We start from the raw sequence: 23,919 nt of genomic DNA on the forward strand, positions 1-23,919 counted from the left end.
AAATACCAGATTGCCTTGGTGTATAATTTTTGGATCACCCATTGTTTCTTCAAAACCTGTATTGTCTTTGTTCTACTGTATTTTATATTGAATAGTTCCATGGGAAACCTTGATTTTTATTTTATTCTATTCTTTAAAGTCCAGCAATTTCACCAGGATCTCTGTTAATATTTTTATGGAACATGTGGTACCATTTAAATCTGTAGATTCCAGTCTTCCTACACCCCCTTTTGGGAAAGTTTTCTTAAATACTGTTTTCTGTTCCATTATTTTATTTCTCTCTGTGTATGCTGGATATTCTTTTTTTTCCATAGGTATCATTTTATTCTAATCATTTACATCTTTCTGTTTAATTTTGCTTTTCTCAATCCTGTTTCCTACAATCTTATGTTTTTATCAGTGGCTAGTCTCTTTTATGCTGGCTTCCCTGTGGCTTCCTCTGATAGTTTACTTTTCTCTTTCGTACTTTTTAGCTGTACCAGTTCATCTTTGATCTCTATTTTGTTTTGCCATAGCTTTTCAAGTTTTGTCTCTGCTTTAAGCTATTGGTGTTTTTTTTTTGGCAGTACGCGGGCCTCTCACTGCTGTGGCCTCTCCCGTTGCAGAGCACAGGCTCCGGACGCGCAGGCTCAGCGGCCATGGCTCACGGGCCCAGCCACTCCGCAGCATGTGGGATCTTCCCGGACCGGGGCACGAACCCGTGTCCCCTGCATCGGCAGAGTTGAGGCAGACTCTCAACCACTGCGCCACCAGGGAAGCCCTATTGGTGTTTTTTTAGGAGGAACTGTTTTATTGAGTGGTGTTAAATCATGGTAGCATTCTTGGTCATAATTTTTATTTGCTCTATGGCAACATTTTTCTGGTGAGTTTTCTTTCACTGCCATTTGTTCTCTCCCTTGCTCTTGGCTGATTGTTACTCATATATGAATGTCTTGAGTTCTTTCTGGACTAGCTGTTTGCAAGAGATTCATATGAAGGGACAGGAGTCATAGCTGTATCCTCGACTGGCAGGAAATATATCTTTATTTAATTATGACTCAGGGTTACATGTGAGTTCTTTCAGATTTTACTTGTGCTCATAAAACAGAGATCAGAAGCTTTAGGGTTCCTTACAATACGGAATGCTGTGGTTATAGTCTTTTCTGAAAACACAGTAGGGCCACGTGTTTCCTTATTCAGCTTGCCTTCCCTCCGTCTTGGTATAAACTTGTCCAGGGGCGTTCAGGCCATGAGCCGTGCACATAAGAGATGGTGATTTTCTCCTTAGGGCATGCTGTTTTGAAGAATTGTGCTCTGGCAGGTCTGCTTGAGATCTGCAGTCCTCTCTCAGTATCTTCCTTTTTGACTTCTACTGCAGTTGGCAGCCATTTCTCATATACTTTGCTTTATTGTTACAAATCTCTCCTGGTTTCATTAAAGATAGAGTTTACTTTTCTGTTTTCCATTCATGTTTTGAAGTGATTTCCAGGGAAGAAGAAAACAATGCCATTTTTGTTGCACTGTTTTAGAATAGGAAATATTATTGTTTAGAGGCCTTCATAATATTCAGTGTTTTTACTTCTAGGTATTTTAATGAAGGCACTGTCCTTGCACACTATGCAGATGTCCTGGGTCTTTTGCTTAGATTGCGGCAGATTTGTTGTCACACTCACCTTCTTACAAACGCAGTGTCTTCCACTAGTCCCTCAGGTAGGTAAATGTGATTGGTTTACACATCATATTTATTAGAGATATTTAAATCAGAATGAGAAATTTTTCATATGGCCTAAATTTAGTTTATTTGTCAACCAGACATTGATTTTAGAATAGGACTCAACTAGAAATATACTCAAGAACCTCTCAACAATGAAATGGAATATTAATGAGGTTTTCAAAGATTTCCAGTGATAGTCTTAGAAGAAAGGTTCAAATTGGATCAGCCTTTTATTCTATGGTAGTACCCACAGATGGTGTTAGTTACAGTGATGTTTCTGTGTAAGGTATGTTATGTGGAGCTTCTGAATTTTTCTTAAAATTTCAAATTTAAATCTTGCTTTTTGCCTGTGATAAAAAATAAATAAATAAATAAATAAAAAGACTTAAGACTACCCAAGCAAAACTTTTCTCTATATAAGGAAGATTAAGATTGTCTAGTCATATTACAGGTCTTGCTCTGAAATTAATTTTTCAGCCTTTTCTCTAGGAAATGATACACCTGAAGAACTACGAAAGAAGTTAATAAGGAAGATGAAGTTAATTCTGAGCTCAGGTTCTGATGAAGAATGTGCAATTTGCTTGGATTCTTTAACGGTTCCTGTCATAACACATTGTGCACACGTCTTTTGTAAACCCTGCATTTGCCAAGTCATTCAGAATGAGCAGGTTAGTTTTATGCTGAATACAAATTCAGTGTTTGATGGAGTGGTGTTGCAGTGTTGAGTGTAATGAAAACCCAAGTCCAACAGAGACTATAAAGAGGTTGGCACTTGGATTTACTAGTGCACCTTTTATATATAGTTAATTTTATCAGTGTTTTAATGATATGTTTCATTATAATTAAGCCCTTTTAATATAAAAATACATTTTTTGGAGGTATATTTCACACTCAATATTGTAGTTCTACTATTTAGATCATCTTTGTCTAAGAAATAGATTGATAATGTGAGACACAAAGGTAATTTAAAATTTTCTAGTAAAACAGATGAAGTTAATTCTTATAATGCATTTTTATTTATCCAGTATATCTAAAATATAAAAAATTAATGAGATACCTTACATGATTTTTTAAAACTTAAGTGTTCAAAATTCAGTGGTATTGTGCACTTAGAACACATCTCAATTTGTCTTTACCACATTTCAACAGCTTAACTGCCATGCATGGCTGTTGGCTACTATAGCTAGGTAGGTCTAGATTCATGTGAAGTGGAATAATCCTGTAAGCAATCCTTCTGAGGTATAATTTTTTAAAACATTTTTATTGAGATATAATATACATATAACGAAAAATGCACATCATGATTGTATAGCTCAGTGAATTATGAAGTAAACAAATCCATAACTACCACCCAGATCTTCCTGTGTTCCTTCCCAATCATTACTCTCTCCCTCCTCTCTAAAGGTAACTCTACTATACTGACTTCTAACATTGTTTTAGGTTCAGAATCTTTTTTATTGTAATGGTATTTGGTATGTAGTTATTTTAGGTATAATCTTATTAGTATGCCTTGGTACAAAATGGACACAACCGATAACTGCTTTGAATGAACCTGATAGGACTTATCAGATCTGGACTGGCTTTATAGGCTATTAAGAAGGAAATCATTCTTTCTTCTTCTAAAGAATAGTTCTATGCTATATTGTAATTAGGTTCAAGAAACTTATTCATGGTTTATTTGTCTGAAAATAGTATAATATTTATTGTTTCAAGCTCTTGCTGCTAGTCAAGATCACCTACTTTTGCTCTCTTTTTTACCAATCCCACTTACTACATTAGAACATTATATCTGCCTGGAGTTCAGCATGTACACATTTATCTCAAATGGATGAATCTAATAAAAGGTTTAATAAAATGCTGGCTATTAGGGAAATAGAATTTACCATGCCTTTTAAAATTTTTAGGCAAATTTATATTTCTGTTCCTTTGTTAAGTGTCACTCGTACTTTGTTCTTTCTTATATAGCCACATGCTAAATGCCCTTTATGCAGAAATGATATACATGGAGACAATTTATTAGAATGTCCTCCAGAAGAATTGGCATGTGACACTGAGAAAAAGCCTAATATGGAATGGACATCCAGTTCGAAGGTAAATATACATGTGCAAATGTTTGAGTATTTGTTTTATGTTTATATAAAGAAATACCATATTTAGAAATAGTAATTCTGCTTTTAATCCTGTCATTTGAGTATTATACTCTGTTGGTGGTTACTGGCTTTTTGTTTCTTTCTGGTGGTGAATTTGAGAGATGAGAGAAAGCGTTCAGATGATAGTATTTTTTTTAGTCTCAATTTTTAAGAAAATTGGTGGTCTTTTACATTTGTATTTTAGGGAGATAACATGGCAGGACCTTTCTCTTCCAAGTCAAAATGGAATCTAACGGGTATCCTAATTTTTTTCAGATTAACGCTCTAATGCATGCATTGATTGATTTAAGAAAGAAGAACCCCAACATAAAAAGTTTAGTTGTTTCTCAGTTTACAACATTTCTGTCTTTAATAGAAACACCACTCAGGTAAGTTCAACAGTGTTTCTCACTTGGAGCAAAAGGATTTTATATAAATGTTTTAATTTGGATAGCAAAAAATCATTATGTATGTTTTACCAGTTTTATTCATTTCATCTATCTAAAATAACAGTAACAATAAAGAATACTCCTGAGAACTTAGAATTTTAAAGATTAAGTCCTGAGTTCATAGGAAAAAGGTTGACTGCAGGGCCTGACATATTAGTAGATGATTAGTAAATATTTGTCAGCAGAAATGAAAGAATTGGTTGAATGAAAAGATTACAATTACTTAACTTTTTTTTTTTTTTTTACATCGTTATTGGAGTATAATTGCTTTACAATGGTGTGTTAGTTTCTGCTTTTTCTAGTGTAGTGTTACTTGTCTCTTTTGTTCCCTCCATTAGAGCCTCTGGATTTGTGTTTACTCGTTTGGATGGTTCTATGGCCCAAAAGAAAAGAGTTGAATCAATTCAGTGTTTTCAAAACACTGAAGCAGGATCTCCAACTATAATGCTTCTATCCTTAAAAGCAGGTGGAGTTGGTTTGAATCTTTCTGCAGCTTCTCGAGTATTTTTAATGGATCCAGTAAGTAGTTTTGTAGACTTTTTGGTACGTTACTACTTCTTTAAAAAAATAAAAACAAAAAACTATTTGGTAAATACCTTTATAGTTGTAACTGATTGTGAAAATTCTTAGGCAAACTTTAGAAATAGACAATAACTTAGTAAAAGTGTTTTAAGGGCTTTCTCTTAAGTGCTTTACATATATCAACTGAAATTCTCACAGCATCTCTATGAGATGGATCTTGTTACTATCCCCATTTTACATGTGAGGAAACTGAAACATGGAGAAGTGAAATAGCTTGCACTATCACACAGCTAGTGATATACAAATCACGATCAGAGTCCATGTTTATAAGTATTATGCTGTGCTTTTCTACTGCTCTTCTATATACAGAATAAGTTTCTGTTAACTAATGCTTTAGGGAAGTGTTTTCATTGATTCGGCCCATGAATCAATGAGATCTTACTTTGTGTCAGGGAATCTTACTGGCACAGGGAATCTGGATATAAACAAGATAGACAAAGTAGCCACCATCATGGTGCTAATAGTCTCAGGCTTTAACGTGCATAAGAATTAGGAAATGCAATTTGACCTCTGTCTTCAGATTTAGGAGTTCTTGGATGAGACCCAGGAAACTGCATTTTTATACAGACCATAGGTGATTTTAGGTGCACGTGGTCCAGCATCACAGTTTTAGAAACAAGTACCATTAATGGAATGCTTTGGGTAAACTTTAATGTCTAACACAGTGTAATTACTGTGCGCAATACAGGTCTAGGGGTAGAGTGGGAGTTAAAATTCACTCTGAACTTGACACATCAAACTGTGTGACTTAGAGTTGCATCCGCACAGGAGCACTTTTTTTCTGATTGCACAAAGGGGCTTTTTGGACTGGAAGCACTCTGAGCTAATTCAGTTTCTAATTTGCATTGGGCACTGTTTGGGCTGGAGGTAACCCTGTGCTGTTTCTGTGCATTCACAGATCTAAGGTTTGTGGTTTTAGCTTGCTGCCTGAAACTCAGAAAATTCATAACAAATAAATTTTACTAAGATACAAATTTTGAGTTATTCTGGTTAGGCTATCTAGTTGAAGCATGTACCTGTTACCAAGGCTTTTCTTCCTCACCTGAGGGTAACCTTTCCAGTAATATTAAAACCAGAGCCATACTTAGGCATTCATGGGTTTCATGTTAATGCCATCGGGATGGCAGTGGTCTGTCGTATTTTCTTGCCTTAGTTCTGTGGATGAAGTTTTAAATCTTTGCTAGAGTTTTAGTATTATGGTTATTATAAAAAATATGCATTGTAACTGCAAGTTAAGTTACATGTTAGCTAACCAGATGATAATTCTAGAAGCTGATTTTTGGAACAGATTCCCAAATTATTATTTTTTGGTTATAATCTTAGTACTTCATAAGGAAGAGGTTGTTAATACAAAATACAGTAATTTAATTAGTATTGTAAAGTTGACCAGAGGCTAAACTCTTTAACAGTTATACTTTTAGAAAACTTACAGAATGTTTTAGCAGTTTCATATAGTAAGTTGGTTGTTTTTCATAGAACATTTCAAGTTTTCAGATATTGTTTCTAACTTTAAAACAAAAGCCAGGTCCTAGAAAAATAAGATTCAGTATAAAAAAAAAAAAACATTGCTTATGAAGATTTTTACCTCTTTGTCGAGTATTATATAAATGTTAAGATTTATTTGTATTTTGATGTTTCATTGTGAGCTTATTTTTTTCATTATGAGCTTTTGATAAAGTTAATTGCTTCCTTCATCGCTACATAAGAGAATGGGAGCTATCAGTTTTACATTATCATAAAGTAAATTTTATTATACATTTAGTCATACTTGATGTATACTGCCGTCTCACCATGAGGTTCCTAGACAAAAGACAGCAGAGAGGAACGTTTTATCTGAGCTCTTAGTATAATGGTTTCAAAATGGGTCCAATTGTAAAATACAAAATATTCACAGAATATGACTGTCAGTTTTAGAAACTCATAAGGTAAATAAGTCCTTTAAATCTAACTTTTATACCGAAAAACAATCCCCAAATCAAATTATAGCAAGTTAAGAGTAAAATCTCCTTTTCTCTCGATCTCAAGGGAACTTTATTTTTTATTTTTATTAAAAAAATTTTTTTTGGCTGCGTTGGGTCTTCGTTGCTGTGCGTGGGCTTTTTCTAGTTGCTGCCCACGGGGGCCACTCTTCACTGCAGTGTGCGGGCCACTCGCTGCAGTGGCCTCTCCTGCTGCAGAGCAGAGTCTCCAGGCATGTGGGCCTCAGTAGTTGTGGCTCGCGGGCTCTAGAGCGCAGGCTCAGTAGTTATGGCACACGGGCTTTGTTGCTCCGCAGCATGTGGGATCTTCCTGGACCAGGGATCAAACCCGTGTCCCCTGCATTGGCAAGCAGGGGGAAGTCCCTCAAGGGAACTTTAAAAAGAAGAAAATAACTGCCTAAGTTGTACTATAAACTTGTCATCTACATATTAATTTATGATTTTGTTTCTATTTTCAGTTGGTACTTTGCTGTATAAATGTTCCTTTTCTCCAAAACACCCTGTTTTCAGCTTCAAGAGTCATCCCATAGTTTAGTTTAAAACTTAATGATCCCCTACCCTGACAATTCATGTTATTTCAAAACCACTTGACTCCTATCTTTCTAGACTGAAGAGCTCTATATCTTTTTTGCTTATCTTCTCTTTTCAGTGCTTCATTGTTTTATTCTTCACCTTAAGACAGTCCCTGTGATAATGCCAATGTTAGTTAGCTAATGTTACTTTTTTAGTTCAAAATAGATACTGAAAATTGTATGGCAGAGTCTTAAATAATTTTTAGGACTTCTCATTACTCCTGAAATCTTTTTTTGTGCTTTTGTAAATAATGAAAGGAGGAAAATGTAAGAGAAGAACCAAACACCAGCAGAAAGGGAGAAAACTTTTTCATAAATGGACTCAATTACCTATCTTTTCTGATGTAAATTAATTTAAAAGAGCGTATAAACTTCCTCTGTTAAGCAGACATAGTTTGATTGTAAAATGGGTGTGGGTGGGGGATGAGAAAGATATTATTTGATAAATCAGCAATCATTTATACTGTGTGCTTTCTAGGTATCAGGCCCTGAATTAGATACTAGAAGCGGTATAGTGAAATGACAGGGGAGAGAATACCTGCCTATCATAGTAGTGATTGATTGGGGGAGGTAGTCAGGGGCTGTGTGGAAATTTTCGTCCCCAGAGCATTTATAATGTCACTATCTGAATTCATTCAGAAAGGTTTCAGTTAGTAAAAGGTGAATGAATAATACTGCAACAAAAGAACTTGTGCAGAACACTCACAGATCAGGGTGGTAATTATTCAACTCATGTTCTTAAGGCCTGGAATCCAGCTGCTGAAGATCAGTGCTTTGACAGATGCCATAGACTTGGCCAGAAGCAAGAAGTTATTATCACGAAAGTGAGTTTTTAAGACATCTATTTTAAATAAGGTTTTCAAAATTATACAAATAATGCGTGAATATATTGTAAAAGATTGAAATAGAATTATGCAAACTATGAAGATCATCTTTATTCTGTTTAGAAGGAAGCTACCATCAGTAGTTTAACATGCTAGTCAAAGTTTTTCTGTTTACATTCATACTTACGTATATGTGTAAATTTCAAAAAATTGTTTAAGATAAATGGGATCATACTTTATTATTTTGCAGTCTTTGTTTTTTCCCCCTGAACAGTATATGTTGGAGACTACCCTGTAAGAACATACAGATCAAACTTATTATTATTCTGTCATGGTAGACAGGCAACATAATTACATCTAATTTATTTAACCAGTTCAATTTTTGCTAATAAAAACACTCCTGTAATGAGCATTATGTGCATCTTTGTGCATATGTACAAGTACAGTATTTCTTCAGGATAGGTTAAGAAAACTAGAATTCTGGATTTAGAATCTTATTAGATAACTGTCAAGTTGTTTTCAAAATAGGCTTTATGATATATGAGAATGATGTAAATTTATGCTTATAAGATGGTCAAAAAGTGACCTTCTAATACTCATTTACCTAAGACCTTTAGCATATTTGACATATCTCTTGTTAATTTTTTTTCTGTGAATTGCTTGCATCTTTTGCCCAGTTTTCATAAAGTACAAATACAGTTTTATAGTATAAAGTACTTCTTTATAAATTCTGGTTTTAAATGTTTTATGTATGTTGGAAATTTTTTATTCCAGGCTCTTGCTTATCTTTGAACTTTATGTGCTTTTTGTCATGAAAAAGTTCAGAAATTTTTATCATTTAAAACATATCAGCCTTTTTCTTTGTATCTTATGGATTTTGAGGTCCTTCTTAGAACAGAAGGCTTTATCTTCAAACTTTAAGAATGAATCTCCTGTAAATTATGTAAACTGGGAGTAGTGTTTTACAAAAGTGTCAATAAAAATTGCCGTACACTGAAAATTTGGAGAGAAAAAAAAGAACCTCCTGTGCTTCTGATTCTTTTGAAATATTTTACCTTTTGTTTATGATTCATGATATGGATCTAACTTTTTTCAGATGAAAAATCATTTGCTCCATTACCATTTTTTTTGAAAAGTCCATCGTTTTTTTCTACTGATTTGAAATGTCACTTTATCATAAACTAATTCATGGGTCTCTTTCTGGACTCTGTTCTGTTCCACTGATCTCTTTTCCTATTCCCAGGACAATATTTCTTTAATAATTACTGTGGTTTTATAAAGTATGCTTTGATATCTAGTAGAGCAAAGTGCACGCATTACCCTTCTTTTTGAAAACAGTGTTGGTTATTAATATTATTATTTACTCTTGAATTGAACTTTGGATTTGGATTACCAGATCCCACTTCAGAAATCTTGTTTGGGATTTATTGAATTTATGATTAATTGGAAAACTGTCTTCTTTATAAATACGGAGTGTTCCCATATAAGAACTTAGATAGTATCAGTCTCCATTTTTTTAGGTCTTTTATGTATTTTGGTATCATTTTATAACACAGCTTGTATTACAGTAACTGGGACCTCTTGTACGGTGTTGAATAGTAGTAATCACAGTAATCATTCTTGACTTGGTCCTATCTTTGTTGGGAATACTTTTATTGTTTTACATTTAATATGTTATTCTTGGTAAGTTTCTAGTAGATATCCTTAAATAAGGTTGAGGACATTTATTTCTGGGTTAATGAGGATTTTTTTTTAAAGTCAAGGTTTTTATCAGGAATAAACGTTGAATTTTATCAAATGCTTATCATCTATTGAGATGATCACTTTTTTTCTCTTAAATTTTTAATGTTATAAATTATACCACATGAAGGCCTGTTCTTTCATTTCTGGGAAAATCTTATGTGGCTTTTTAAATATGTTACATTTATTTTGCTAATATTCCAGCTTCAGAGTTGCCTATAAAGTTTGCTTTTTTTGTGTGTTGCTTTTATCTTGATGATGGAGTTATAATATGTAACTTATGTCCTTACAGCTGTATTCTTTATACAGGAAAACTATATTGAGTGATAAGGGAAAATGGTGCTCATCTCTAGCTGTCATATCATGTTCTAAATATTCTCACTGTATATTGAGAGAAAAGGGGGGAGTGAAACAGTTTCTAATAGATTATTATTGACCATTTTTGAAAGCTACGTAATACTGTAAGAAAGCAGGTTCTTTTAAAGTATCATTTTCATCATGTCAATTTTTTTTTAATTAAAGACTTCAAGTATTGTGACCTAAAAAGTACTTAACCAATTTAACTTTGTTTTTCTTTTTAAAGTTCATTGTGAAGGATTCCGTTGAAGAAAATATGCTGAAAATACAAAACACAAAGAGAGAACTTGCAGCTGGAGCCTTTGGAACTAAAAAAGCAGATGCTAGTGAAATGAAACAAGCTAAAATTAATGAAATCAGAACTTTAATTGATTTATAATTTGTGGGATTTGGTAAGGTCAGTTTAATTAGATATATACAGAAGTTTTGGAAATGCGAAAAATAGTTTTAGAAATGAGGTCTAGAGTATATCTTCTAAAAGGAGCATATCATTTTATATTAGTGAAGAGGTATTACTAATACATAATCTCCTTCTATATATGAACCTATTTTTAATGATAGTTCAGGTAGCAATAAGTTCTGTTATATACTGTGGCCTAAAATAATTTTTTGAGACAAAAAGTTACTTTTATTCAACTTTTCATATTATCTATGCTGAGTATTTTCATATATCTTCCAAGTACTCAGCCTTTTCATATTTCAGATAAGGTCAAACCTTTTATACTTTTGACCAAATAGTTATTTTCTATGTTGGACACATTTGGTTATTCACCAAAGTCTCCCATTTGTGATGCTGTGGATTCACAGTCCATGTAAACGATTAATATGTGCACAGACTATACAAGAGATTGATTTTATTGGACCTTCAAAAACCATATTTGCATTCCAGAACCTTAAATGAGAGACCAAAGTCCAGGTTAGCAAGTTACTTGCTTTTTTTTGTTTGTTTGGCTTTGTTCATGTATGTGTATGTATGTGTTTTGTTTGTTTGTTTTACAGTGTCATTGAGATAAAATTCACATAAGTGACTTACAATTTTATGTTCATGAAGAAAATTGGGGATTGCGTTTAGAGCACTATTTTCTCCGTTTTAGTCAGGTGGTACCATTCTTTTTGTTTAAATGTAACTTGATGTATTAGTGTGTAAATACAGTCTGTGGGGGTGAGAAGGAACCAGTTCTGCCCAATTTGATTTGAATATTTAAATTATGGAATTGCTGAATAGATATTTCTATATATAGATAATTCTTATTTATGTAGTTTAAAAAAATAACTATAAATTTTTATAATTCAGAAGACTACTATATGTGAGAGGCATGATAATCTGGATGGAAGTTGGGCTGGATGACCTCCAAAATTGTTTCAACTTTTAAAGACATCTTAATCCCTGAATGGAAAATTTTCTTTGTTATTGTGTTTAGAATCAGAATTTGATTTTGGAATTTCAGTAATTCACCCTTACATCTATCTGTAGAATTACTCATCTTTTTCCTACTTTTGTTAATAATCAGACTCACGGTAGTTGCCACAGAATCCTGGATGACTGTTTTAGTCACATTTAAAACAAACTATAAATTTATCAGTCAGGTTAGGTAGTCAGTGTTATTTTTTTCCTTAAGGGAATCTTTTTTTTTAATCCAAAGAAAGAAGAAATTACCTACTATAATAGGAGAAGCTTCATGTTTGATGATACAAATTTAAGAACCTTATATTTTACTTACAGTGTTGGAAGTGACTTGACTGAAAGATAAGAGGAGATTGGAGGCAGCGTTGTATTCTAGGGCACACAATCTTAGATTTAGCACATACCTTATCAGCAGCAAAATTCTTCCTTCTCTGTGCCCTGTCCTTTGCTCCAAAGGAACAGTGGATCAGACAGCAAGAATCTTCCCAGTCCCTTTTCTCTTCGGCAGCAGGTGAGGTAGAGGGCTGATGTAAAGGACAAACAGACCTTTCTGTAGGGATGAGAGTGGAATAATAACTTGAGGTTGGTCCACTAGCATAAGGAGCAATAGGGAAGTTCTTTACCTTGTAGGACTAGCATTGCACAAAATATCAGGTTGATCAGGATCTCATAAAATATGATATGTGGGTTCTCTATATACCAATACTCCAGTGAGATTAAGTATAAAAAGAGTTTGCAGCAAAAAACACAACCTACTCTTCTTGCTTACAAAGGCAGAGCCTTGCAAACTCACTGTAAAGGTGAAGACTTTGCTTGCTTATTTACCCCAAACATTTACAGACTTGTGTTTTTAAACACATTCATAATGACAAATTTGGCAAAGTCATTTAAAAAATACCTTTTTGGTTTTGTATAGTTCGATTAAGTGGTGTTAAATAAAAAACAACAAATTCATCCTAAGAAAATATATAAACTACTGGAATGAAAAGTTCACATTATGTTTACGCTGTTAACTCTGTTTCATTACTACGTAGAGTAATAGCTTTAGAAACATCTTGAAAATATTGTATTCCCAGTTGTGGTTCAAACTGGATTTTGTTTTAAATTTAATAAAAGTGAAAAAATTACTAGCTTCCTCAGTGCCGTAATTTTAATGAGTACTTTTTCTTTAAAGAACATTTAATCTTTCTTTATAAATCTCACATGTCTGTTCAGCTGTCTATTATATAATTATTTTTTACTGAGAGTACATAAAAGAACTATGAGTAGCTGAGAATAACTGACTCATATTCCTACCCCTTTTTAATTTTACTAAATTTCAATTTAACTGGTTGACTTCTTGTTTAGAAATCAGTGTATATATTTTTAAATTTTATGTTAAATGTCTTGATCTTCTTAAACATTGGTTTTGATCATTTTTATTTCCCCATCTGCCAGAAAAAAAGGAGTTGTGATCATAGCTATGTATAGTGGTACACTAGATAACACTCTTGATTATAGACCTTGCCCTAATTACAGCTCCAGGATTGGAAATAATCAAGAAAATAATCATCTTATGTTTAAAACCAGTGAGTACCAATATAATTATACTCAGGCAGTGCATTTTTCTGTTGGCATTCATTGGTGTGTTTTTTATTCATTTCATTTATATGCTTGCCAAAGTTCTGTTCATTAGTATTCGGAAGGAAGATTCATTAAAAACATGAGGACAAATGATATGTTTGGCTTATTAATAAGAATTCAAGTGCTTAACCTTAAGTTTTCAACTGTATTAACTTTAAAATATTTGCAAAAGGTGAAATACAACAGCTTTCCTTCATTTAATTCACCCGTAAGTATGTAGTAACTTCCTTACAAGTTCTACATTCTGGAATTTGTGACCTCATTTTTATGGTACTTCTGAATAAAAAAGACCCCAAAATTCTGATAGCTGTGAATAATGGTTGGGATGCTTCCCTGCAGTAATGTCTACTTCAAAGGGGAAACGGTTGATTAGAAATCCTGTAAGCAGATGTAATGTTTTCTTCCATGTTAAAATATTCATAGTTATTGTGTGATAATAAGGGAGAACAGTCTTCTAGATGAAGCCATAATAATTTACTGCTTTTGAAAGGGTAGATGATATCTTATTCCCAGTCAGATCTTTTAATGGTTAAAATGGGATTTTAAAAAATCTCTTTTTCAGCTCCCTACTCAACCTTCTTGGTCAAGAATTTTCTGACAAATTTAGACCTTTAAATTCTACCTTTAAGTATGAAAATTGATTTCTACATGAAAATAATAGTTTTAATAATGTATGTCATTCAAATGTACATGGAACAGGACACCTCCATTAACCTGAACCAAGTTATAATAACTAGGCTACACTGGGACTTCATTTAGAAGGACAGCAAATACCAAAATGACTTCTTAGATTGGTAGATAAAACAAATTCTAGGGCATGTCTTTGCACTTTTGAAAAATGCAAAAATAGTGCATCTAGACTATTCCAAGAGGGTATTTAATGTGATAGATGTGATATTAAAAGTCATCAGAGAGATTATATATTAAAACATGTGCTCTATTTGCTAAAGCAGAGATAGGACTAGTATTTTAGGAAAGTTTCCAGTAAGTCTGCCATCTTTCAGCATTCTAGTTTATTAGAAAGGCAGATAAAATTAACTAGGATACAGTTTCCTGAATGTTTAAACTAATTTACCCTTTTTGTTAGGGTAGGGAAGGGCTATTCCCTAATAGTACATTGTAGGATTTAAAAATTTTTTTCTTGGCACTGGTATCAATATATTGATAAAGGTAAGTTAAATATTTCATGAGAAATGGTCTAGTGAAGGCCACTTCATATGTTTCTTGCAGGAACAGGTGAAAGCAAGAATTAAGATAAAACATTGATTTTATGCGTGAATCATAGACCTCGATCAAGCTTGGAGCTCATCTCCAAAGGCATAGATCTGCCCTTTGTGTAGGCAAATTTGACTTATAGTCAAAGGCTATTATATCCACCATTATTCATGGGATTAAAAAATAAGGATATATTGATCACCTCCACAAACGTATGTTCTTGTAATCTGAGTTAATGTTGCCTATTTACACATCCTACAAAGTGCCCCTTGGTATTTTAGGCTCCCTGGGACAGATTTTGCAGTATAGTGGTGCAACTTTGCATGGAAAAGTTAATACTTCACCTTAATTAAGGAGTATCCTTGGAAGATCAGGGAAGGAAAAAGAATCTGTTAGTCTAATTCAGTGACTTCTCAGCCTCTTTTATGCATATTATATGCTTTTCCCTATGGTAAATTTGTCACTGTTTCCTTCCAAAAGTTAACAGCCTTTACTAAATACTATTTAAAATAAATTACGTAAGCCTTTTCAGTTTAGAGCTTTTATCTCTTATGTTGTATACAAAATAGGGACACAAAAAGTTAACACCAGGTCTTCCCTGGTGGCACAGTGGTTGAGAGTCCGCCTGCCGATGCAGGGGACACGGGTTCGTGCCCCAGTCTGGGAAGATCCCACATGACGCGGAGCGGCTGGGCCCGTGAGCCGTGGCCGCTGAGCCTCCGTGGCCGCTGGGCCTGCACGTCCGGAGCCTGTGCTCCGCAATGGGAGAGGCCACAACAGTGAGAGGCCCGCGTACCGCAAAAAAAAAAAAAAAAAAAAAGTTAACACCAGATGATATGTTTAATTCTCCTCCCCACCCACCAGTCTGATGCTTTGATATCGTTCCTCAATTTAAAAAAAAAAGGCTTTGAGTCTTGTGGTCTCTTGTGATACAGATGGAGAGTTCCAAAATACACTTCCTTGTTCAGATTGCATATTACCTGGCCACAACAATAAGGCAATATTAGGTATCTGAAGACTAGGTTTCTCTTCATCTCAACCAGGGGCCAAGAAGCCAAAAAAGGCTTCTGACCACCTAAAATAACATTTCAGTAAATCCATATACTTGACTCAGTAGAAAAGGACTAGTGTTCAAAGGCCCTGTTATTGAACAGTTGCCTCTTTCCCTATTTTTGTTTTAGGCAGACAGTAGGGAGCAGTGGTAGCTGATAGACTGGACGTCAAGAAACTTCAAAAACTTAAAAGTGAACACAGAATAAGTAAATCACAAGAGTTGAGTGTCTTACTATAGGTGTCTGGAGCCCTTATCTCTAAAGGGATGCTGACCCTGAATACATCACAGTATCGCAGCATAGTCATATAACAGAAATTTTCCCTCTTCTGGACCAATAAAACAACTGTGAAAACAGGATAATTCTGCATAGTTTTTTTTTCCCCCCCTGTATAGGCTTTTAAGATACGAAGTCTATACGTTGTGAAGCTGAACTGTGTCCAAGCCAAAACTCATGACAATTCTATCCTTGAATTTTCTTACCCATTTTATATTACATTTTATATTACATTTATATTACATTTTATATTACATATATTACATTTTATATTACAATTTCAGGCAGCCTATTTAGGAAAGCATTTGTAAAAGGTATTTCCCACGTTCTATTTCAAGGCCATTATCCTTATCTTCATAGCAAGCAAACTGAAAGCTTTTCCATTATTTGTGTTACTTCCTAGATTTCTGGCATTTATATTTCTGGTTACATACAGAGGTTACTCTGATCTCTGCCCATTTCTCTGATCTCATCGTCTGTTTTGATCACTCATTTGTTTAATGCAGAGCATAGTTTTAGAGTTAGAGCATACACAAATCTGAATCAAAGTCCTTTGCAGATTATTTACCTTTCTTATTCTCTGATTATCTGCAAAATGAGAATACTGTATATACATTATAGGACTGACATGAAAATTAAGCTATAAATACCTAATAAATAGTCTTTCCTTTTTGCTTTCTTACAGATTTTCACTTAAAGGAGATTGAATTTCAGCATCAGAAACTCAGAGAAATAAGTTATCAAATAACATACCCAAGTATAAAAATAGTAATCTATTTGTAATAATAAGCAGAGGAAAAAAAAGCAAACTGTGGCAGACTATTTTATTTAAGGAGAAGCCAGGTCTTACTTAGCTTAATGCCCCAAGTTTCAGTGACATTAAATGGTAGACATTATACAATTATATTTATAGATGTTATTTATGATAATGTTTTTCCTACATCACTCAAGGAGCCGAGTTTGTCTTCTGGAAAGCCTTGACCGATCAGCAGTTGAGTCCCCTGCTGTGTAACACCACCTCACCTTTCCAGGCGTCTTCTGCTAAAAACCCTGACTCCCTGTTGTGTTCAGTGTACACACTTTCTTAATGTATCAAGTGGTTCTCAAATGTCATTTGGGTCACAGTCATTGCTTGATAGTTACTTGGAGTAGAGATACTGTGACCTCAACCAAGGCCCACTGATTCATAATCTATAGTGATGAGGCCCAAGAAACTGTACTTACAAGGTGTCCAGTGTTTCTCAGGAGCAGCCAGGTTGGAGACGCAGTTGCTCAAGCCTCTAGTTTCAGTTACTCCTTTTTCCTCTCTCTTCATATCCAATCCATCAGCAGCTTTACTGCCTTCACCCTGGTGGAAGGTATGTTGGATTACCACTGTCTCTCTCCAAGACCACTATTAAACTAACTTGCCTTCCCATCAGCTCTTGTTCTCATTTAAGCTATTTTCCACCAGCTGCAGAACCAATGTTTTTAAAATGTAAATCACAAAGGTAAGACAATTAGACTCTCTTTAAGAAGGACTGGCAATGAGTTGAACAAACTATATTAAAATTCATTAATTCATAATGATACTAGAATAACCCCCCTCAAAACCACCTTTGGAGGATACTGTTAAACCAGTTCCTTATTTTATATACTAACTAGTGAGTGAAGGGAGAATCAAGCATTTATCCTGCGCTTTCAATAGAAACAACCTCAGGGTAACCAAATTACTGATGAATGGAAGTATATAGAAATATTTCAGCTAATAAATGAGAGTATCACCATTTTGCAACCCCAGCGAGATACTGTATCTAGGCAGTGATCATCAATGGCAGTTGAGATCATAAGATAACTGGAGGCTTGGAAGTACCTAACAACATATAAAGTATTGCCCCCCGCCAAAAAAAAATCACACCTTAATCTGACTGGCCCTCTAAATCAGTTTATAAGAAATACAAAATACAAGGAAACATGTCAAATTGCAATCAGTAAAGTGAAGAATGTGGAAGACAGGACAATCTGTTTTCTTCAGTAAATAAATTGCAAGGCAACAACAAACAAGAAGGGAGGGTTAGGAAACACGATGGAATCAGATATATCAACCAATTGCACTGTATGGGCCTTACTTGGATCTTAATAAGATCAAAGTGGAAATAAAACACAAAGTAAGGGAGGACATTTGGAATTAATAGTTTCTTGGTGAGATAATTTTCTGAAGTCCTTATGTTTTAAAGATATATATGGGAATATGAAATTTTTAATCTGGGATTTGCTTCCAAATAGTCTAGTAGGGGAAGAGCTGGTGGGGATACAGATGAAACAATTGTTGAAATTGGGTGATGGGGGTTCTTTATACTATTCTGCTTACCTTTGTATGTCTCTATAGGTCCCCGTTAATAAAAAGTTAAATATAAATTACATTAATAAAACTTCAATCAATTGCTGTTGAATTTAAAGTAAAATCCAAAGCCCATACCTTCACCTATGAAGCCACTGTATACATACCTCTCCATCCTGTTTTATAAGCCTTTATTTCCACCAAGTTCTCGCCTGCTCGCACAATTTCCTCTGAAGGGAATATTCTTCCTTCTCCTCACTCCCTCTTGGCTACCTCAGAGCCTCTCTGGCTTAATCATCATCTTGCAGGAGGTCTTTCCTGACTGCCCTAAAGCTGGACTTTCCCTGTTGTCAGTGTACTTTATTTAGCATAATTTGCAATTATGTATGTTCATTTCTCTTTCAGTCTGTTTCCTACTAGAATATAAGGAACTCTGTCTTGTACACTCCTATATTTCTAATGTCCATCATAGGTGTGATATGGTCAGTACTTAAGTGCTTGTTCAGTGAATTATTGTGTTGTCTGTCTTAAATATATATGTCAACTCAAATTGTGTTTGATGTGAAACTAAGATGACTGAATTAATGCTTTGGTAGATGTAATTTCTGGAATAAGCTCAAGTATTTCCTTGAAATCAGATACATCTTTATGACCATTTAGACTGTGAAAGCAACGGAGGGCTGAAATGAACTTTAAAATTAGGCACAAATAGATTGTCCAGAAATAAAGACTCTATTTGTATGACTTGCAAATTACACTATAATGAATTTAATTTCAGTTTAGCCAGATTCTTCTATGCATTGGATTCTCACTGGAAGAGTTTAGCTCATACCTCTCAATGCAGAGATTCTTGGATTAGGAGTATCTTGAGGGGTCTTTGTACCATGGCACCTGACACGCAGAGGCACGTAACTCTCTGGTAGTGCTTCATGTACTTTGAAGATCACAGCAACTCATTTTCCACAGTCCAAATAATCGTAGCTTATTTTATCTTCAGAAATCATTTGTCATTTAACAGTTTACAATTTTAGGTAAGTCCTCAGGTTCTTCTTAAGCTCTTCTGGTAGCCAGCCTCCAAGTGGCCCCCCACCCCCATCCATTCTTGCCCTCCAGGTTTCCATACCCTGTATATTCATTCACACCCTTATTGAATAGGGCTGACCTGTGTAACCAATAGGCTATTGTGGAAATAAAGGAAGGTGATCTTGAAGGTTAAAAGCCACTGCGGCTTCTGGCCAGTTAAACCTCTAAAGTTTCTTGTCATGGTCTCTCTTGCTTTCTTCAACAGAATGACTTCTGATTACTCACTTCAGTTTTAAAACGACATTTTAGATCATACCCTTCACTAGCTTGCCATCCTTGCAACCTAGAATCACCTGTACATTGAATAAATATGCTTTATACTCCTATCATTCTAAGCCGTGGATAAAAATGCTAGAAGACGTTGGGTCTGGTACTGACTGTAACAGTCCTGAAAGATTATCGAGTATGTTTAGAGACTGACGATGAACCTACGATGATTTTAAGGTTACAGTATTCTAAAATGTGAATATCCACTTCATACAGAAATGTGGGTGACAGATTAATTTGATCTCCCTTTCCTCCATCTATTAGATCAGATCCATCACCATCACTGGAGAACACTAGATGCAGATATCTCTTGATATCTAGAAACCAACTTTTAAAGCATGTATTTCAGTGTCAAGTTTTACACTGGTTTTTAAAACACAAATTCTACAAATTATGAAAAATTCCCTAATACTTTTTTTTCAAGGGGAGTGGGTGCCCTTAATTGAATTAGACAACCAAGGTATGTCAAGAAATCTTTATTTTTCATACAAGGTGCCACTGTAGGTAACCATCACACTGCTGTTTTCAGATATACAGAACTGAACGAAAGCATTTTAGCATGCCGCCTTACTGTACATAGAAAACTGGTGAACATCTTCAGACACTAAGACTAGGAAATAAAATGGGTTAACACCGTTTGTTGATACGCTCATGAATCACTCAGCAGTGTTCTTATAGGTTGTCTTTACCTGAAAGCAGAATTACAATCACTCTGGCAGCCTCTGGGCGATTCTAAAATGCAGGTCTAGTGAAGGGTACAACAAGCAAGCAAGAGAAGGGTGCTGTGTCCCAATCTGAAGGGAGACTGATTTGGAGCCTGGCTTGGCACATTTTAAGAGTTGATAACAGCCGTCTTAACCGCTTAAGGTTTGAGTGTCCCTTACCACGTACGTTGGCAATCAGCATAATTGAGAATTTCTGAAATACAAGCTGAGGGTTAAAAAAGCAGAACTGTCGTTCATATAACAGAATTGCTACTTAACTTTTGCCCAGCTCTCACCAGTTGTCCTGCAAAACCCCCCACCCACATCTGATGGATCTTAATGAAAGCCTCTAACAACTGTAACAGACCTTTCTTAACCCAGCTCTAGACACTAAGTATGGGAAACAAGTGCCTGTGAAGTGGATGTGTCCACGGAAAAGGGCAGTGCTTCTACTGGAGGTAAGTGTCCAGCTTCCTCTTGATGTTGTCAAAGGAATCTGCTCCCATGTAATCAGCCTGGCCCTGTTCCCACCGCTCCTTCCGTTCTTCTGAGGATACAAAAGGCTGTGCCGTAGCCGGGATCTCCCCAAGGGACAGCTGTGATACGGCTCCTGAGACATTTTCCTAGAAAGGGGAGAATAATCAGAGACTCCTTTAGAGCTGAAAGACCATTTTAAAGAATTGCAATAAACTGAAGAAGGTGAGAAGAACCAGGATGAATTATCATGCAAGGTAGCAAAAACTGAAAAGTATTACATGAAACAGAACAAGACACAGAAATACAAGGATCATGATATTTTTCCTAACAAAATGAAGACTTCTTGACTCGGTGAAAACATAGGGAGAACAAATTAATTGGGTAGGGTTAATGTTTAAGTTCTGCATACCTTTCTACAGAAGCCACAAGAGAAAGCCAGTGTATAGACCAAGTCTGAAAGCTGCAACAGTTCATTAGAAAGTGTAAGATGGGTGGACAAGGGAACACAAGTCTCACGATAAGTTCTTGATCTGTGTGGGCTCAGAAAGGTTGAGAACTTAAACAAAATGATACCTCAGAAGCTACACTTCAGAAAGAACCTAAGCAGAGAGCCGCACCACATACACAGCTGTCACATTATAAAAGCGAGAGCTAAACAGTCTGAGCCATACACCAAATTTATCTTCCTGTTCAAGCTTATTACCAAGTAGTATCTATTCCTGCAGCTTCTGTTAATTTGCTTAGTTTTGATTAAGTCTTCATTTCCCATCTTCACCTTCCCTTGATTCATAACCCTCAGTCCTTGGGTTGTGGAAGAACAAGGTAAATGTGCAGGAAGTGGAGCAAACCTACTCTGCATTAAATTCGATTCTCATTACATACAGGTAGGCAATTAACTTCAGTAGTATCATAAAAGAACATCAAAGTTATCCTTCAGAAAGCTCTCAGGTGCGATAGTACTGGAAATCGTAGAGAAAAAGGAAGGCAAATGAATACACACAGGTATTGTTTTTAACAGAGAAAATGGTAGAACAAAATGAGTAGCTGTTTTTGTTGCTATATAGATGTGTAGGTGTAAGTATATATGTATTTAAATATCCTGGAATTCCAAGGTATTTGGGTAGATTCCACGGGATTATATTATAGCTGAGGCGACGTTACGTCCTTCCCTTGGATTAGTCCTGCCTCTGCCTTCCACGGGCCACCGGAATGATACCAGGAGCCTCTTTCAGAGTCCTCTGCTCGCAATGCTTTCGTAAGGACAGCCACCTCTCAGACCTGGATGTGAGTCCCAGTTCTGCTACTGACTAGTCTGTTACATAACTAAGGGAAGGGATGTAACTTCTTTAAGCCTCAGTTAATTTTAATATATAAAAAGGGGATATTAACAAAAATAATACTTACTTGACAGAGTGCTTATAAGGGTTAAATAAGAATAGATATCTTAAGCACTTACTATGTACCTGGCAATGTTCCAAGTACTGTATAAGTATTATTTCCTGGTCCATATAAAGCAATTAGTGTAAGAATGTTAAGTGTTAGTTATTTTTCCCTTTCTCCTTTTTATATTTTGGCACAAGTGCTCATAAGTGAAATGGCTAAAATCTATATATACCATAGCAAAGAGAAGGATCTCTTATAACCTTATCGTCTCTTATAATTATACCAAGGTAATTAACTGATCTATTAAGACTTGATTATAATTTACCCATTCAGTTTTATTCTTTTTTTTTTTTTTTTTTTTGCGGTACGCGGGCCTCTCACTGTTGTGGCCTCTCCCGTTGCGGAGCACAGGCTCCGGATGCGCAGGCTCAGCGGCCATGGCTCACGGGCCCAGCCGCTCCGCGGCATGTGGGATCTTCCCGGACCGGGGCACGAACCCGTGTCCCCTGCATCGGCAGGGGGACTCTCAACCACTGCGCCACCAGGGAAGCCCAGTTTTATTCTTTATATCTTAATATGCAACATAAAAGTTTAATTTCTCATCCTCTTCCAATTCTTCCAAAAGAACAAACCTCAGAGGAAGACCTTTAAAGTGAGAATTGTTACTGTAAACGTTAATGTCATCTTCCTCTTACAGAGAGATTTATTTTTCAAGATCCAATATAACCAGAGGAGTAAAACATGGCAAATCAAAACAATCCTAGAAAAGTATTTGCTGTACGTTCATGTTATTGTAATTTTCACTTGGAATATATTCTTCTACACGATGGCAAAAATAAAATAGGTATATTTAAATACTTGCAGCTTCTAAAACATGAAATGGGGCGTTCTTTGTTTTTGTAAACCACTATTTTTTGGGGAATAATCTTACAATCTTAGGACAATGGGCTAAGAATTTTATAGTTATAACATACGGATATATATATATATATATATAATATATATAGATCTCTCTATCTATCCATCTAAACCTCTAAAAACCTTTCCTTTGCTCCCAGGTCTACTGAAATTTGCCACAAAATCTACTTCTGCTCTAATCTTTGCTGGTAATATTTCTCCACTCTAAGATGGACATCGTTTTCTTTCCACAAAGTCTTACTTTCTTTGTTCAAAATACCACTAAATATTCCATCTCTACCAGTATACCAAATTTTAAAAAATACAGCATCAAATTACCTGAAGGAAAAAAACAGAACCTACCACGTGTACGTATGAGCGGGTGTCTTTGACAAGGCCAAACTGCTGAAGCAGAGGTAAAACGCTGGTAGTGAAGATGTCCCACCACAGGTTGAGAAACTCTGGATGAGTCACAGTGGGATCGTGGGACTCACTTCTGACACTTTTTGTTTGAGGATCGTAAGTATAATTCCACGGTTTGATTCGTCCTAGGAAATGCACAACTTTGGCATTTGCACCAAATCTGCCAAGTGAGCACAAGTTGAAACGGTTAGTGGATTCTGAGCACTGACAGTTCACCTTCCATCCTGCAGCAGTGGCTGGAAAAAAAAGTGGAGCTCACTGAAACAATCTTAGACTTCTAAAATTATTCAATTATATGTTAAGTATACACAAAATCCCAAAGTAGCAGTGGATCAGTGCAACAACCCAACGCTGATCCACCGTGGATAGCAGAGGTACAGCCACTTGCTAAACCATTTGATATTACCTAGTAAAACTGAAAATGCTCACACTCTACAACCCAGAAGGAAGCTCAGCTCCTAGGCACATA

General features: G+C 35.4%; 2 protein-coding genes across 4 annotated transcripts in view; one reads left to right on the forward strand and one right to left on the reverse strand.

Annotated features, from left to right (window-relative positions):
* The window catches only part of HLTF (helicase like transcription factor), a 59,205-nt gene extending 46,343 nt beyond the window's left edge, over positions 1-12,862 (forward strand). For both annotated transcript variants that reach the window (XM_022582724.3, XM_022582725.3), the window contains exons 19-25: positions 1,565-1,689; positions 2,183-2,361; positions 3,659-3,784; positions 4,099-4,211; positions 4,610-4,790; positions 8,148-8,228; positions 10,552-12,862. In XM_022582724.3, the coding sequence (XP_022438432.2) occupies positions 1,565-1,689; positions 2,183-2,361; positions 3,659-3,784; positions 4,099-4,211; positions 4,610-4,790; positions 8,148-8,228; positions 10,552-10,704 (958 nt within the window). In that variant the 3' untranslated portion in view covers positions 10,705-12,862. The remainder of the gene's footprint in view (positions 1-1,564; positions 1,690-2,182; positions 2,362-3,658; positions 3,785-4,098; positions 4,212-4,609; positions 4,791-8,147; positions 8,229-10,551) is intronic.
* A 7,165-nt stretch (positions 12,863-20,027) lies between these two features.
* The window catches only part of GYG1 (glycogenin 1), a 38,250-nt gene continuing 34,358 nt past the window's right edge, over positions 20,028-23,919 (reverse strand). The window contains exons 5-6 of one of the 2 annotated variants that reach the window (XM_089911031.1): positions 23,391-23,686; positions 20,028-20,893 (exon numbers count right to left, since the gene is read on the reverse strand). In XM_089911031.1, coding sequence (XP_089767157.1) covers positions 20,720-20,893; positions 23,391-23,686 — 470 coding nt within the window. In that variant the 3' untranslated portion in view covers positions 20,028-20,719. The remainder of the gene's footprint in view (positions 20,894-23,390; positions 23,687-23,919) is intronic. The other variant, XM_022582723.3, reaches the window with a different exon arrangement.

The sequence above is a fragment of the Delphinapterus leucas genome, chromosome 4 (genome assembly GCF_059928025.1).
Source record: "Delphinapterus leucas isolate spDelLeu-1000000601 "Yukka" chromosome 4, BTC_Dleu_Yukka2, whole genome shotgun sequence".
Lineage (NCBI taxonomy): Eukaryota > Metazoa > Chordata > Mammalia > Artiodactyla > Monodontidae > Delphinapterus > Delphinapterus leucas.